Below are 15,252 nucleotides of genomic sequence, written 5' to 3'. Positions count from 1 at the left end.
GTGACCAACAAACAGGAAGGAAAGTTTCAGGCATGTTGTCAATACCTGAACATGTACTACCGACAGACTTTGTATTACTAAGCTGATGTCAACGCTATTTCATGTCAATATGTAAAACTAATAGACACCTGAAATCATTTGTGCCATCTGTGGTCCAGCTGCTCCACCTCAGATCAGGTGTCAGTGGTGTGTATGTGATGTTGTAGGTGCGCACATGAATATTCTTGATGTAAGTTTGTTTTCTATATATATTGTCACTTGCTATTTTTCATTTGCTGATATTTTTATGTTGAAATCTTTAGACGCTGCACCTTGCAACGAACTTTATTTCTTAGTTTGATTTCTTAGTTGTACTTTTGTGACTAGAGCACCTTTGCATGTTCATATTGCCCACCGGGACAAAAAAACTTGGTCATTGTCATTGTCATTGTCATTGTCATTGTCATTGTCATTGTACCCTTTCCTTGTGTTGTGGTGCTTATAAGATAAGGGGGTTATGTTCTAAAAAAATTACCGAAAAAGAAAACATTCTTGGCATTGGTAGAACTCACAATTTGTTATGCAGTGATTATATTCAATATTTATGCCTATATACAATGCAGATCATTGACAAATTTCTAAAATGCTAAATAATAAATGATTTGAACACGCTAAAGAAACAAATTGACTTAGTTACTATGATAATATTAATAGTAAGTCAAATTTTGAGAGTTAATTTCCGCTACTGAAGGTAAATAAAACAAGTCATTGCCCTTTCCTCAGTCAATCTGTTTCACTGTCTTTGTACAGTCCTGTCAACTCCATCATTCTGAACACGATGGTGAGATAAGCAATAGTTTACAACATCAGTCGTCTGACAGAGCTCCGTGCCAAGATGTAATAAAAAACCACAATAAACACAATAAAGTGCAGCCCCAGTTTTGTTCTCAAACACTTGAGCAGCTTACAAGCCTCAATAAAATGAATAAAATGGGTGAAGATCGGCTTAGGGGCTCAAAGGCAAACATCTCTCTTCCAAGTGTAGACGATCATGCAATGCATTGTATACTTTTGTTCGAGGAACTTTGCTGTGACTGAAGAAGTGCTCACGTGTCTCAATCATGTCCAGAGGATTGAAATATGTCAAGAACATGGCGAAGCTGTTTAGGAAAGTGAAGATAAGCAAGTCTCGCTGGCCGTTTACAATTTCTGGCCTAAAAAGATTTTATTATCACATATCACAAGACAGCAGTTTGCTGAAATCATAAGAAAATATTTTGTTTTGGTTTTTTGGGGTTTTTTTTTGTTGAGAAGTCATGCTAACACTGATCCTTGTTGTCCGTTCCTGTTTGATGTTGTCTGTGTGAAGCATAGCTTTCATTAGCCTTTATGATGATGAAGATGAGGATGACAATATCTTGTAGATGGCGTTGATTAAACAGCATACAAGAGTTAGTACTCCTCAGCTTGCACCTTGAGATCACGAGCGAGTTGAGAGTGAAGGCGAGAGACCGAGAGAGATGATATTTTGCTAGAAAATCATATTAATTTGTCTACTTGGCGATTTGTTCCTGTTCTTTGAAGGTTTGAGACCAAAAGTACATTTTGTCAAAATCCGAGCACTCTTTGTGTGTCTTGTTATCTACAGCTCTTTTTTTCAAAATTAAATGTTTTCACAAAAAATAGAACTTTCAGTACTACTATGTTAACATTTGCTATTTTATTTCTTGCTTGCGAATGTCTGTTATTTTTAGGTCAGCACAACCCTTTCAATTCTCCTTTTAAAAAATACCATCTGATAATCATTGAGTATTAAAAATTCCATATTATCTTATTTATGTATTTTTGTATCCGTTCTCTAGTGTAGAATGGCTCTTGAAATGTTATCTTCATCTCTGTGTCCGCCTGTGCGTGGTGTGCATGCATTACCGGAGATCGGTGTGTGTGTGTGCTTGTGTGTGTGAGAGAGAAAGATAGTGTGTGATACACTGCAGTTAAATAAACATGTATTTAGCAGAAAAAATACAATTTGTGACAAGGATGGAATCGATTTCCTTATAATTGTTAAAAGTCTTGCTCCAACCTATAGGCTCTTTCTGAAGATAAATTTCATAAAGCTTTCACAAATTTTATTTATATTGTTCAAGTATACTGCTAGTGGTACTTTGTAACATGAAATCTTTATTTCTTTCAAAAGGAAATTGAGGGCAATATGTCAACTATTAACTTAGACACACGTACGCTTGTCAAATTAAAAAAAAACCCTAGTCAGTGATCTTACAGTTTTTCTAAGGCCATAAAACATCAGCTGTTCTCCGCGATGACTGGATGAGCTTCGTCCCTGTTATTTGTTACATGCTCCTTCATTTTTCTGTTTAATTAATCTGTTTGTCTGCGGCTTTGTGAACTGGACTCCATTTACCTTTTGCGACTATTGTGTATTGTTGATTTGGTGCTCTTAAAAGGAAACAAGCGTGTATCAGCAGCGAGGACTGAAACCTTCTGATGTCTTGTGAACTGTTGTCATGGCGAGCAATGTGTATGTGTGCGCGCGCACGCCGGACATTGGTGTTTCCATGGTAGTCCAGTCCATGACACAGACTCAAGTGGTCAGACAACCGATGTAGCCAGTTGCCTCATGTGGCGACACAGTCCCACCTACCAACACTTTTTTTTTCATTTGGTTATGTTTGTGTGGACTACTTGCGTTTAGGACTGGTATCACTATTGTAAAGCGAGTTGAGCCTACATGGGAATAGCGCTAAAGAAAATTATTATTATTAATTTTCTTTTTCCTTTCTTTTCTCTCAAACACACTCACACACATTGACAGCCCATTTTCGTCACGATCATCATCGCCGAAGCAGACAAGTGAGGAGAAGAAAGCACAAAGCATTTAGTTGCTACTCACCCATTGTCTGTGCCAAGCCAGTGCACACAGCACAACAGGTACAGTGCAGCAGACGCACACGAAAAGCCGCCGCATCATGACAAGGGATCCTTTCCACGCTTTGGTGACAAGTTTTTCTTTCAACTGTTCTGGAGCAGCAAGAGGGGTTTCGACCCTGTAACCCTTTTATTTAAATCCAAGACACGTATTGTAAGTCCCCTTTTCGTCGTTCTCAATATCGGAGAATTGAAGTTCCTTTTTAGCATAATAAACAGGGAACTGGAAGGTTGCTGCCGCCTGTAGTGCGCACGGGGACAGACTGGGGGCGCCTGCAGTTTGACGCAGTGCACAGACCGCGCGCAGGAATACACAGCGCCCAGTGGTGGGTGGTGCCGTGGAATAATGGTGTGATGTCAAGTTTAGAGCACCACCCAGTCTGTCGTTACTGTCATGTAAGTAAATAGACCACCACCCAGTCTATTGTTACTGTCATGTAAGTAAATAGACCACCACCCAGTTTTGCTGTTACACGACTTTTGTTACTAGAAAACAGGTAGTGTGTCATTGGTTCATATTTGTTAGTGCTAGGTGATTCGCCCTTCCTCTAGAATAGAAAACCTCAGTATGGCTCTGATTGTTTTGTTTGACTCACTTTCATGAGTTAGTTACTCTTGATGAAAATCTTTTCTAGTTACCTTTCAATTTATTCTTCGCGTGTTTTCACTGCTTTCTTCGTCCTTTCACAAAGGAACTGTTGAGCAGCCATGTACTTCCGGAATACATGTATCTCTTATTCATTTTTCAAGTCGTTTCTTAGAGGCACAGCCTATACATACTTTGTAGGATTGGAAAAAAGAAGTTTTATCGATATGATGCAGAAGTTAGTTCAGGTAATATGCCATTTACGAAGGTTTTTAAGGGCTGTTCTCGAGTTGCAATGTTTTCAAGGTTTACGTGCAAGATTTGTTTGCAATGAAGCTTTGCAACACCCTTCTCCTCTCAAGGCTTTCCCAAATGGCTTGCAAAGCGACCATATCTGTAAGAGGAGTATGGGAAGTAATACAGCAATATAGCAGACAAGACTGTCAAAAACATACCTTGGTAACTGCTGCGGCTACCTTAGTCATTTTACCCGAAGAAGCAGAGAGAGGAGAAGAAACAGATGCGATTGAGGAAGTGAGGGCTTAGTTAAATATTCAGGGTATATTATTCTCCCAGAGTGATTTTAAGGTAAAACACTTCACCTCAGACCTCTTCCACATTTTCGCTTTATAATTAGTAATTTTATTATCATTACTAAGTACACCTTGTTTTTTGTTCTCTGGGATTGACCTAAATTCTTACTTGTTGCGTCATACGTCCTCTGCCGTTGCTAAACTCTTCCACCCTGGGTGAAAGGTAAATGCTGCACCCGCCCATTACTCGCCTTCTAAAAGTCGAGCGATTGTTCACGCGGGTGGTAACGTTCATTCTCACCCACTTGCCCCTTGGGCACAAGATCCTGGGACCCGCAGGAACATTGCAACAATGAGTTTCTTTATTTACGTCAATATTCAGTTTCTGTGTGTACGTTAATATTCAGTTTTTGTATTTATGTAAATAACCAGTTTTTGTATTTAAAAATTGCCGTTTCCAGTGATTTATTTTAAACAATCTTCTGTACAAGAATTTTACATACCAGTAATGTATGTCTGTAAACCAGTATCAAGTCTTCGTTCTTTTATTTATTTCCGTTCATGTTTTACTCTTTGCTTTTTTAATTTTCTTACAACTACAATGTATTGAAATATTCAGATGTAGCTTGAGTTTATTATTTGCAAGTGTTTAACTCATATTTCAATCCATATAGTTCTTCATCAAAGAGACTTCAGGAATTGTTCACCAAGCCGCATATATTTTCATTAAAGTATCTCTAAGTATATTTTCATTTAAATGTCTCTAAGTATAAACCATTAAATTATCTCTCTCTCTCTAAGTATATATTTTCCTGCAATTATCTCCTTGTAAGTACATATTTTATGCATAAACACAACACTCCGCTGGAAGACGCCAGTCGTAAATGGCAGAGTTCGGGTACATGAGCTACAACTACTGCTTTCTAAGCAGCGAACGAAATATTCGAATTATGAAAATAATTAAAACTTTGTCCATCTGCATTCAGCAACACTACAGTCATTTTCTCTCTTCATGTCTTATTCTTTCCCTTGTAACTGCGGCTAGTGGGTTGGAGTGGGGTGGGTAGGTGGAGCAGAAAACCATAATCCTCAAACAGGTGGACTGCAGATCAAGTCAACAAGGTGCAGATAAGGCACGAAGCCATGACTGATTCCTGTTCCATGCTGGGTTTGTCCCGCTGTTTACTTTTCTTTCTTTCTTTTTTTTTTTTTTTTTTCATGGTAGCTGATAACCAGGTTGGCTTAAATTTAAACTTCCTCGTTTCCCACATATTATTTCTGACACGCTGTTTGTTCTCTGCATCTACTAGGTGTTAAAAAACCACCCAACCCCACTTGCTAGAAAATATTTATATCCGTTTAACGGATTGAAAAAAAGTCGGCGTCTTTGAAGGTTGTAAATAAAAGGAAGCTGTAAATCCTCAGTCGTCCAGGATACACCACAAAGAGCAGACATTAGACGGAAGAAGAAAGAAACTGAACATAAAGACATACCTGCGTTATATTTGACATAGGTTGTTTGTTATCTCACCATGTGTATTTTCTGTAATTTGCACGAATCTTTTTTTCTGAAAGTAGCGCGTTAAAGTCTGCCTCATTAAGAACAAACCAGTCTTGGGGATGGCGGACGACTGGCTCAAGGTTTGTCAGGACGACTGAGAGGACGTCCCAGGGAAAGATTCGAACTGCGCCTCAGTGCCAGGTTCAGATGGTTGTTTGCTGTCCTGGGCCTGGGCAGCTCTGGCGGGCAACAGTCTGAAGCTCTTCAAAGTCTTCTGGTTCAAGGGCTTGCGGTTAGGTAGGGTGTCCACACTGAATTCGGAAACGCTGAGGTCGGCACGTATTTGTATGGAATTGAGGCATATACCTTCATGCAACCCGTCCAGACCGGAGTCTCACACATATCACGTCTGAACGAAGGTACATATAAAGTACTTTATTTAATATTGCTCTTCCTGGTGTCAAGGGTAAAATACGTATTACAAACAAACTAAAATAGTCATGATATCAAAAATTACGCACGACACCACTGAACATCGCAATTATCAAGACAGTCAAGCACACAATGAGTTGTCCTCCCACCAATAACAAGGTTTAGGTGAAGGACGTGTGTGGCTGCGTGTGACCGAGTGATCAACATCAGCGGCAACGAGTAAACACAGGGAGTGACTGCACCAGTCGGAGGGAATGTTATGACAAATGACGAAAACGCTCGTTTAATAATAATGATGATGATCATGATGATGATATTACCGATGAAGCTAGCAACCACGCTCATAAAAGTGTAACATCCATATTGCAGACTATAAAAGGCACTGAACTTAAAAAAAATTATGTGACTACAATCATGCTAAAGCGTTGTTTTAGGTAGTGACTATTTTATCCTAAATAATATCAACATGACATTCTGTATTTACTTTTTACTGTTTAATGCACAGGCACGTCTACCAAACCCAAACACTGTATAAACTTAAAAAAGTGAAAATATAATGAAAATAGTAAATACATCTAATAAAAAAATTCAATAAGTGTAACAAAATATGCAACCAAAGAAACAAGACATAAAAAATATAAATACAATATAAAGACCTTATTTTAGTTGAAAACTTCAAAAGATTAAACATTAACACTCATTTAAAAAATAAAGTTAGAAATAAAATGGTTAAATTAAAATTAAAATTTTAAATGAAGTATAAAATAAGTAAACTAAATAAACAAAGAATAGGCAGATACATATCTCTAAATTTTAGGTTGGTTAATATCATTTTTATAATTTTATTTAAATTTTGTAAATGATTAATATTTTTTTTTTGTGTTGGTATTTAACCAAAAATATCCAATGCTTTATTATGACAACGAAGGCTAATGTGAATCTCAGTCAGAAAAATCAAAGTCTTTCGTGACTAGACCTCGCAGTATAGCAGCCTGTCCACGTGTCTCTAGGTGACTAGACCTCGCAGTATAGCAGCCTGTCCACGTGTCTCTAGGTGACTAGACCTCGCAGTATAGCCAGTGGCGTAGGAACCAGGGGGGCAGCGGGGGCAGCCGACCCCCCAAGGAAAATACAGGGGGGGCAGGAATATCCTTTTGCCCCCCCAATATTTGAGACGTAATTCTCACAAAGAGCAAGGAACTGAAGAAAGGTAGGGGAACGTAGAGAGGAGACGGTCATCACCGTCACAAAAGCGGGCCCTGAGGCAAGTGGAGGCTCTAGCACCTCTGACGATCAGATCTGGGACACTCCGTTATTGTTTGCCATGCTAATTGCAGGCTGTGTTGAAGCCTGAGCGAAGAAAGCAGCCGGACAGTACATCGGTACATCGAGTGTGGTCTCCCTCCCCCTCCCCCATAATGCGACGCCTTTTCTTTGTCGGTTTTCGTTTGACCAACATAAAAACATCCCCCACCACTCGCTGTCACCCTAAAATTATCTGCTATCGCTTACAACCAAAGGGGCCGCACTGGCCATCGGGAACACAGAAAGCCAGTAACGAATTAGTTGCATACCAATACCTCAGTATTGCCAATCAGACAGGAACCCTTACACTTTGTGAAAAGCTAGCGAAGCACGAGGACTTCCATCTTACTAGACACCAACGGTTTAGTGCGAATTGTCGGCTTTGACTTCACCTAAGTAAGGCAAAGACTCCGAGTCCCTATATTGGTAGTTTTCTGTAGAGACAGAGAGACTGGTATCATTGCTATCTACGACTCAGGGGGAACTGCATAAGTAACATTTCTAAAACTACACAAGGGCACTCTTTTATCATCAACGACTGTGGCTGGTACTCAACATAAGTTATCTGTGTTATACTGTTTGGTTTGTATATATGTGTCCGTGTTTTGGTAGATGGCCATAGAACGTGTCGCATCGCTGGCTCAGCACCGTCGAGTAGCGGAGCAAGGAAGGGGATGGCCCTGCGGCCATTCCCACCCTAGTTTCGTCCCCTGGCCAGTTTATGGCCCTTAATTATAGGGTAGCCTTGCGTCCCTTCCTCTCTGGTCTCTTTGATTCTCTTTGGGGTGGATGGGGCTATTTTCCCAGGGTGTGTGGACACCGAGTTCAGGTATAGGGCTGTGCCTCTTTGTAACGTGGATTATCTCGCGGACGCTGGTCCCTGTGGGTAGGGAAAGGTTCTGGAGGTTTCTCGAAGCCTATAGAAACCTGCCACACAGGACTGGGAGGACGGCGGGGCGGAAGAGGAGTTTTTGCGGTGGTGGAGAGACCTGTGCCCGTCTCTGGGAGTAGTCGGGGGTTTGCCACGTGCTGTGTGGACTGTCGCTGGAACTGGCGTACGTGGTGTCTAGAAGAGGGTTCCAGCAACCAGCGTATTTTCCCCGCGTTTGTTGTGAGATAGAACAAAGCATGTCACGAGCCGTTGGGTGAGTAGGCTTAATTAATCTTTACTTTTGTTTTTCCACGCAGTTTTTCTGCCTTAAAACAAACAAAAACATACCTGAGAAGTTCCATGACACAAACGCGCTTGAATAACTGTCTCATTATGCATGTATTTAAAGAGAGGGTTGATCTGCTTAATCTGGACGAGATTGCAATGGAGTTAATTAATAGAAATCACCGAAGACGCAGTTTTTTTGGCACACTGACTTGCCAACCTTGATTAATATGATTTATATCATATATGATTATAACGTTTTTCACATTTCTTGTGAATGCGTTAGCCGGGGAGTCATTCTTTAATTTGTTTTTTCTTATTTAATGCTGCTTTGCCTTTTAACAATAAAGCAGCGTGTTGTGATGCTACCACTGTGTACGTGCGTGCGTGCAGTACCCCCCCCCCCATCCTTTTTTACGTAATGTGCGAGTGCGAACGCCATTCACTGTCAGCAGGGAGTTTGCCCCCCCAACGCCGAACATCTTCCTACGCCACTGAGTATAGCAGCCTGTCACGTGTCTCTAGGTGACTAGACCTCGCAGTATAGCAGCCTGTCACGTGTCTCTAGGTAACTAGACCTCGCAGTATAGCAGCCTGTCCACGTGTCTCTAGGTGACTAGACCTCGCAGTATAGCAGCCTGTCCACGTGTCTCACACTAGCGCTGAACATAAAACTATGTAATGTTTATCTGTAACATCGTCGTCTAATACAAGAGAAAACTTATACGACAGATTTGCCCTGACTATATGTTAACTCTTAAAGTGACAAATTATGGATAGTAAACAACACTGGCCAAATGACTCTCCGGGAGTACAGGAGCGTTTCTAAACAACGTGCTACAAATGCTCCTTGGCCACTCATAATAATTTCACTATCAGAAAGAAATCGCGGAAGAAGAAGTTTCTGCGCTGTGAGCTAAAGAAGTTTAGATAATGAGAAACTTGGAAGTCAGCAAAACAAAGACCAATGAAAATGAGAGTACCATCATCATTTGCACGGCATTCAAGACGACCAGGGCGTGAGTATAATTCACTCCTCTGTCCCCCTTCATGTGTTAGAATGATGCATTCTCTAACCCTGACTCCTCTGGCAATTATTTCAATCATAACTTTCTGTCTCTTTCTCTCTCACTCGAACAGGGTGAAGACTCCGGAGTACCCGGAGAATAGTACCGTTGCTCAGCTTTGTACACGGGTATCACATCCAGGGGGAGACAGAGAGATCTCACTATCATGGTAACCATTTCTAGCTTGAAATATATGATATCTCGAGCTGCACTCTAGACGACTTGATGACATGTGAAAAGAGACAACAAGTGACAGGCGACATAGTTTGGACGTGACAGGTTGAACAGGTGTACACAAACAACACTGAATTCTGACTAGCAGCATCTGGTAAGGTTGATAATGTAATCGACTTTTCTAATTGGCTAGTTACACATATCACGTGACTCACATCAGTACGACCAATATAACCAAAATAACTATTTCCGTTTTCATTAACGCACGCACTTATCTTCCAAACTTTGATAAAAATCTAGCTAAAAATACAATACTTTCATTCTGCCTGAATAAGTTTCTGTACACTTATGCTGGAAGAAAACTTTTGATTTAATGCTAAAACTCGATACATGATCGTTACTGTGCATCACAAAGCGAGAAGTCGCCTGCGGCCTCGGATCCATGTGACCTGTGAACACTGGCAAAGGGGCGTAAGCGAGACTGAGAGGATAAACAGCAAACCGTGGTTACAGCCCTTTATCCGCATCTTCATAATTCCCGGGCCAGCTGAGTTCAGAAGGTTCAGCGATCAATGTCGATCCTAGTTTCGCTCCTCAGCCAGCGGGGGAGATGGGACTTCATGTTAGTTAAACGTTTCTGTGTACAAATGTCTCGTCACGTGGTTTACTTTTTTTTTTAGCGCAAAGTCAAGTCTGTAGGTGTGAGAAGAGAATGGTGATGTTCATCTACATTTACCGAAAAAACTTTTAAAAATTAAAAATGTTCTCAGGACTAGTCAATTAACACAAAATAATGGGCGTTTTAAACTCTAGTACGATCGTGATCATAACCGGGGTTGGGTGGATCCTACAATGTGGAATGTGGTTGTCAAGAGAGACCAGAAAAAAAATGCCAGGTGGTCTTTTGTTGAAAGAGAAGAAAACATTACTTGTGTTGAACGAAGGAGAGTGGTCCTAGCTGACACTTTTCTTATTTTGTGAGACTCGCATCAATGTGTCTGCAAGCATTCACATACTGACAAGTGTCGGTAAATTCAGCAACTTGCCATTTAGGAGCAGGAGCAGTCTTTTTAAAATCGTCAGCTACTAATTTAAAAGCCGAAATCTTAATTACCGAAAAGTCCAAAACCACGTCATGGCTGGATCGTTTTCGATAAAATAATGAACCTGCAACGGGAATTATAATATAAATTTTCGTTTGAAATTCAAAATGCACAAAATACAGCTTTATCCCTCATAAATAAAAAATATAAACATTCTACAATCTACATATTACCTTGGCTAGGCAACAAAACAAACCTCACTACAGCTGCTTCTTAGGCACTGCTTTAAGGACCGGCCTCTATCCCCGGATGTCTACTCATAAATAATCTTATTATTACACTTGCTGGGAGGGGAGTTCCCCTGAGCTTTTACTCGTCCACAAGGGACTTTAAGTTTTTCTCCATATATACACACTAGTACACATTTACACATACAGGCAACTACGACAACACTGACACAATGTCATCTCACTCTCTTTCTGTTCAGGCAGTGGTAGCCGACCCCGAACCAGCCTCTGTGAATGATTTGCAGCTCGACTGTGGGTTTCACCAGATTTCTGCCTTCCCTGGTAAACATGGAGTAGATCACTTGCTGGTCGCTATTGCTCAGTCCCTTTTCTTCCAGGAATCGAACCGTGGCGCGTCTGTACTGCTCGGTGAACTCCAACACTACTTCCGCTCTTCCAACAAATGACGCACCTCCCACCCACACAATATTTTCACGAAAGATTTTTGAGGGAAGCATAGTTAGGGCAGGTGAAAACACTTCGGAATACATAATACGACTCGGATCAAGATCTTTAGGTGGAACAAGAGACAAGACTTCGTTAATGGTGACAGAAAGGTCTCGGAAACATCCAATGTCTATCCAGGCATAGTGCGAGCTAGGAAAATAGCGATTACGGATGGTGTCGTTCATCACTTCAAACTTCGCGTGCATGGCGCAGGAATACTCGGGTATCACTGTGTTGGGGAGGTGTTTCGGGTAAGAGCTTTGTGCGTATATCCTGGCCACTTTCTCTCGCAGCTGGAAGCTCCACAGCTGGTCACGTGACACTTTGATCACTCTCGTCAATGCTGCTAACTCTCCTCCCCGCACACGGAGGGCGATTTGAGCGAAGGTGTCCGAGTCGGTGTAGAAGACCAAAGGATTGTGAAGAGCTCCAAATTTTGTGAACCAGTCTTCGTAGTGAGATTTTCCTCGTAAGTTTTTCTTGGTCCCCTTTGCAAAGCTGCCGAGGTCGAAGTATGCGGAAACCATGGTAACGTTGTAAGTTGTATGGTCGTCTGCTCCTCTGGCAAACACTGTGTCGTTAGCAGAAGCCTCCCAGTTCATGATTTTCAGGGTGGATGAGGTAGTCGGGGTAGTTGACAATTTGTCTGTACTGCTAGGGTTGAGTGACAGGGTCAAAGGTTGATTGACGACCTCAGTAACCCTGTTGTGCAACTGCAACTGATCAAAGAAGAAAATTCACGACTCGAATATGTTTGCGTGATTTGGTGGAATCCAACAAGTATTGAACTCATAAATAATATTAACATGTCCAAAGACTAACAGGTTGGTTCATTCGAGCAATTCATACACATTGCATCATTTAAATAGCACTAAGCAGACTATGATAAGTTATTAAAATGATGACCATCTACTGCCCAGTGCTCTCTATGATCTCTATGATTGGTTATCTACTAAACGTTCATTTGTGCCCTCGAGACAAAAACCCTCTTGGCCATTATGTTTTATGTTTTTTTACCATATGACATTCAGACACAAAATGTTTCCCATTACTCTCCTAATCTTTTATCTTGCCCTCTCCATGGGATGATTTAATATTAGTCGGACTACTCGGCCTTTTCAAGTTGATTTCTCAAAATATTTCAGCATTCGCTTTCTCGTTGTTAACTTGCAGTCTATCAGACAAGCTAAGTCATCGTGATTGTAACACTTTTATTGTTTCTGTCCTGTCTAACTTAAGAGGTTGATAACTAATGTTTGGTAACTGCAAGTCACAAGGCGAGTTGTTCCCTCTCTTCCTCTCTTTTTCTCTTTCTCTCATCGGTACCGTCTCAGATTATAATGTTGTTTTAGTTTTCTAGTAAAAGGATGTCACAATTTCTGCATGATATAGAGATATTTTTTTTCTTTTATTCGGACCCAATAAAAGATCTAAGAACGGAGAAAATAAAGATGAAGAACTGAAGAAAAAACATACTTCAGAGAAACGTGTCGAAGCCAAACATATGTTAGTTAGCGCCTCAGAACACAACAGGAATATTCCTGTCAAAACTGAGTGAGAATCGAAAAAACGGCAATGATAAAAACATTGTCACACTCTGTTAATAAGATATTGACCACACAGCGTACACTGTATTATTATTTAATCTCAGTAATATATCGCAAAAGCATTTCTTCTTTGAAAGCTTTGAAAACATTTGATATGCACAATAACTGAAAATTAAATTGGGTTAACTGTTGCCTGCAAAGGTGCTTTCGTTTTTGCTTTGGTATTTTTATTTTTTATTTTTTTGAATTTTTCGGGGAATATGAAGGGTTTGGAAATGTGTCGACTTCTCGACTATTTGTAGCAGGATTGGAAGTTGATGCCGTGCACAAGATGCAAAGCTTCGTCGCGGAACGTTTTTATTTTTTAATTGTTAGGTCGTTTTGAAGACCACACTTTTCTCGGGACCAGTTTTTCTATTTTTTCTTCGCTGCTTTACCCCTTTTCAACCCACTGGGGGTCAGGTACCCACTTGTGACAGGTGTGTCGACTGGGGGACGCTCGCCACTGGGATGTCGAACTGACTAGAACCTCAACCACTCGGTATCCACTTCTCCACAAGGTGATGTAAGCTTTGGAAACCTAAATCAATTAATGTATGTTTTATCAGGGTGACTTGGTGGTGTGCTGATATGTGCATGGTTTGTAAAGGAAACTGAATGCGCGAGCAGGTGATATTGGGATGTTCTATAAACAGACGTGTGAGCAGAGACTTACCATGAAAGTTATGTGCATTACACTTAGCCCTAAACATTCATTAAGCACTACTTTCTACAAAATCAAAGCTCCTTTGTTACAAATTTATCCTCTTCCATTTTAATAATAAAAACAATTGAGCGTTTTATTGCTGCAGCTGGCATAACACAAAGGCATCACCGGCAAAACTAAAACAATAAACAACTACAAGTTTCTATGTTGCCCTGTGTTATGTCTTTTATTTGCTTTATATTATTAATTATAGTCTGGTGAATGATGAGTGATCGGTTGATATTGGCTTTGGATTAGTAACAGGTTTGTTATTATTTTTTCGTTGATTTTGGAGGAGTGATTGGTGATATTCATGTTGATGTTTTTACGGACGAGGTAAGGGGCTATTAACATCGATTGTAAAGGAATAATACACGGTTTGCTAAAATCTTTTAACGTAAAATGTTTTCCTGGTAATTTTCAAGTATGTAATTAAACTAAGGTTCTGTGAATAAGCCTAAAACATGTCAAAGCAGCGACATAAAGTGAGTGAAACACTTTTGTTTTCTGGGGGCAATAGTGAGACAACCATTATATGCCCCCACACTGATGATAACTGCAATACCTTTCCAGTACATCTATAATATCCGTACGCAGCTCTCCATTAGAAAAGTGTATCAAATTCTAGCCTCCTTCTTTGCATCTGTCCTTATAAATAATTATTTTTGTGTACAAAATAAAGGCAAGCTTGTAAAAACTTAGTGTATACTAGGTAATGGTAAAACTTCATGTCTATGTAATGGTAAAACTATGCATGTATGTAATTGTAAAACTATGTTTAATACTTAACGGAAAACTTCATGTATAATATGTAATGGTGAGGTCGCCTAATCGTGCAAGAAGAGCTGATCATCATTACCAGGAAAAGTAAAATTTTAACCCCCTAAGTAGCCACCATGTTTGGTGGGATATGTTTCTGTAAATGTCTCTTCCCACCTTTTTTTGTGTGTGTGAATCAGTCTACATTTATTGTACAAAAATTGTAGGGCTTCCAGAGACATAGACTCCACAAAGTTATGAAAGTGTAAGCTTGTCGTTGGTGTGAACTCTCTTGTTTGTAAACGTAAACACTCGCCCCTTCTCTCTCTCTCTCCTGTAAATGTTCAATGTATAACTATTAAATCGGAGCTGCTCAAAAAATACATACACAGGATTTTCTGTCTCTAAGAGTTCTGCCACTAATAAGCAGAATAAAATTCAGCTTAAGTTGGTTCTATAAAAAATACTGACAGATAAAATGTTACCTAGACTTTCTACATTTTTACTATCAAAATAATAAGACGGTTCCTCAAACTCAATGCTCCCATATCGAGAATCGACTCATCAGAAACAAGCCTGAAATCTTCAGGTAGTCTTCTTTGGAATATCCTTGACTGACATCTCCAAACAAACAGAATCCAGTCTGTACAAGTTTACAACAGAAGTACCATAGTAGCCATTTCAAAATCTTTCCACCAAACTCAGAAACCTATAACTACCACCTCTTACAAAATAAAGAAATAGC

At 40.1% G+C, this 15,252-nt stretch overlaps 1 protein-coding gene across 10 annotated transcripts in view; it reads right to left on the bottom strand.

The window, feature by feature from the left end:
• Window positions 1-15,252, bottom strand: part of LOC112560272 — a 42,641-nt gene that overhangs the window by 13,788 nt on the left and 13,601 nt on the right. For 7 of the 10 annotated variants that reach the window (XM_025232012.1, XM_025232064.1, XM_025232018.1 and 4 more), the window contains 2 exons: window positions 11,195-12,175; window positions 10,348-10,846 (listed from right to left, as the gene is read on the bottom strand). The exons of 2 other annotated variants lie outside the window; for them this stretch is intronic. In XM_025232012.1, the coding sequence (XP_025087797.1) occupies window positions 10,790-10,846; window positions 11,195-12,175 (1,038 nt within the window). In that variant the 3' untranslated portion in view covers window positions 10,348-10,789. Of the gene's footprint in view, window positions 1-2,890; window positions 3,268-10,347; window positions 10,847-11,194; window positions 12,176-15,252 lie in introns of those variants that run through there. One more of the 10 variants, XM_025232090.1, reaches the window with a different exon arrangement.

Source organism: Pomacea canaliculata, linkage group LG1 (genome assembly GCF_003073045.1).
Source record: "Pomacea canaliculata isolate SZHN2017 linkage group LG1, ASM307304v1, whole genome shotgun sequence".
In the NCBI taxonomy this organism is placed as follows: Eukaryota; Metazoa; Mollusca; class Gastropoda; order Architaenioglossa; family Ampullariidae; genus Pomacea; species Pomacea canaliculata.
This window is presented reverse-complemented; position numbering and strand designations above follow the sequence as displayed.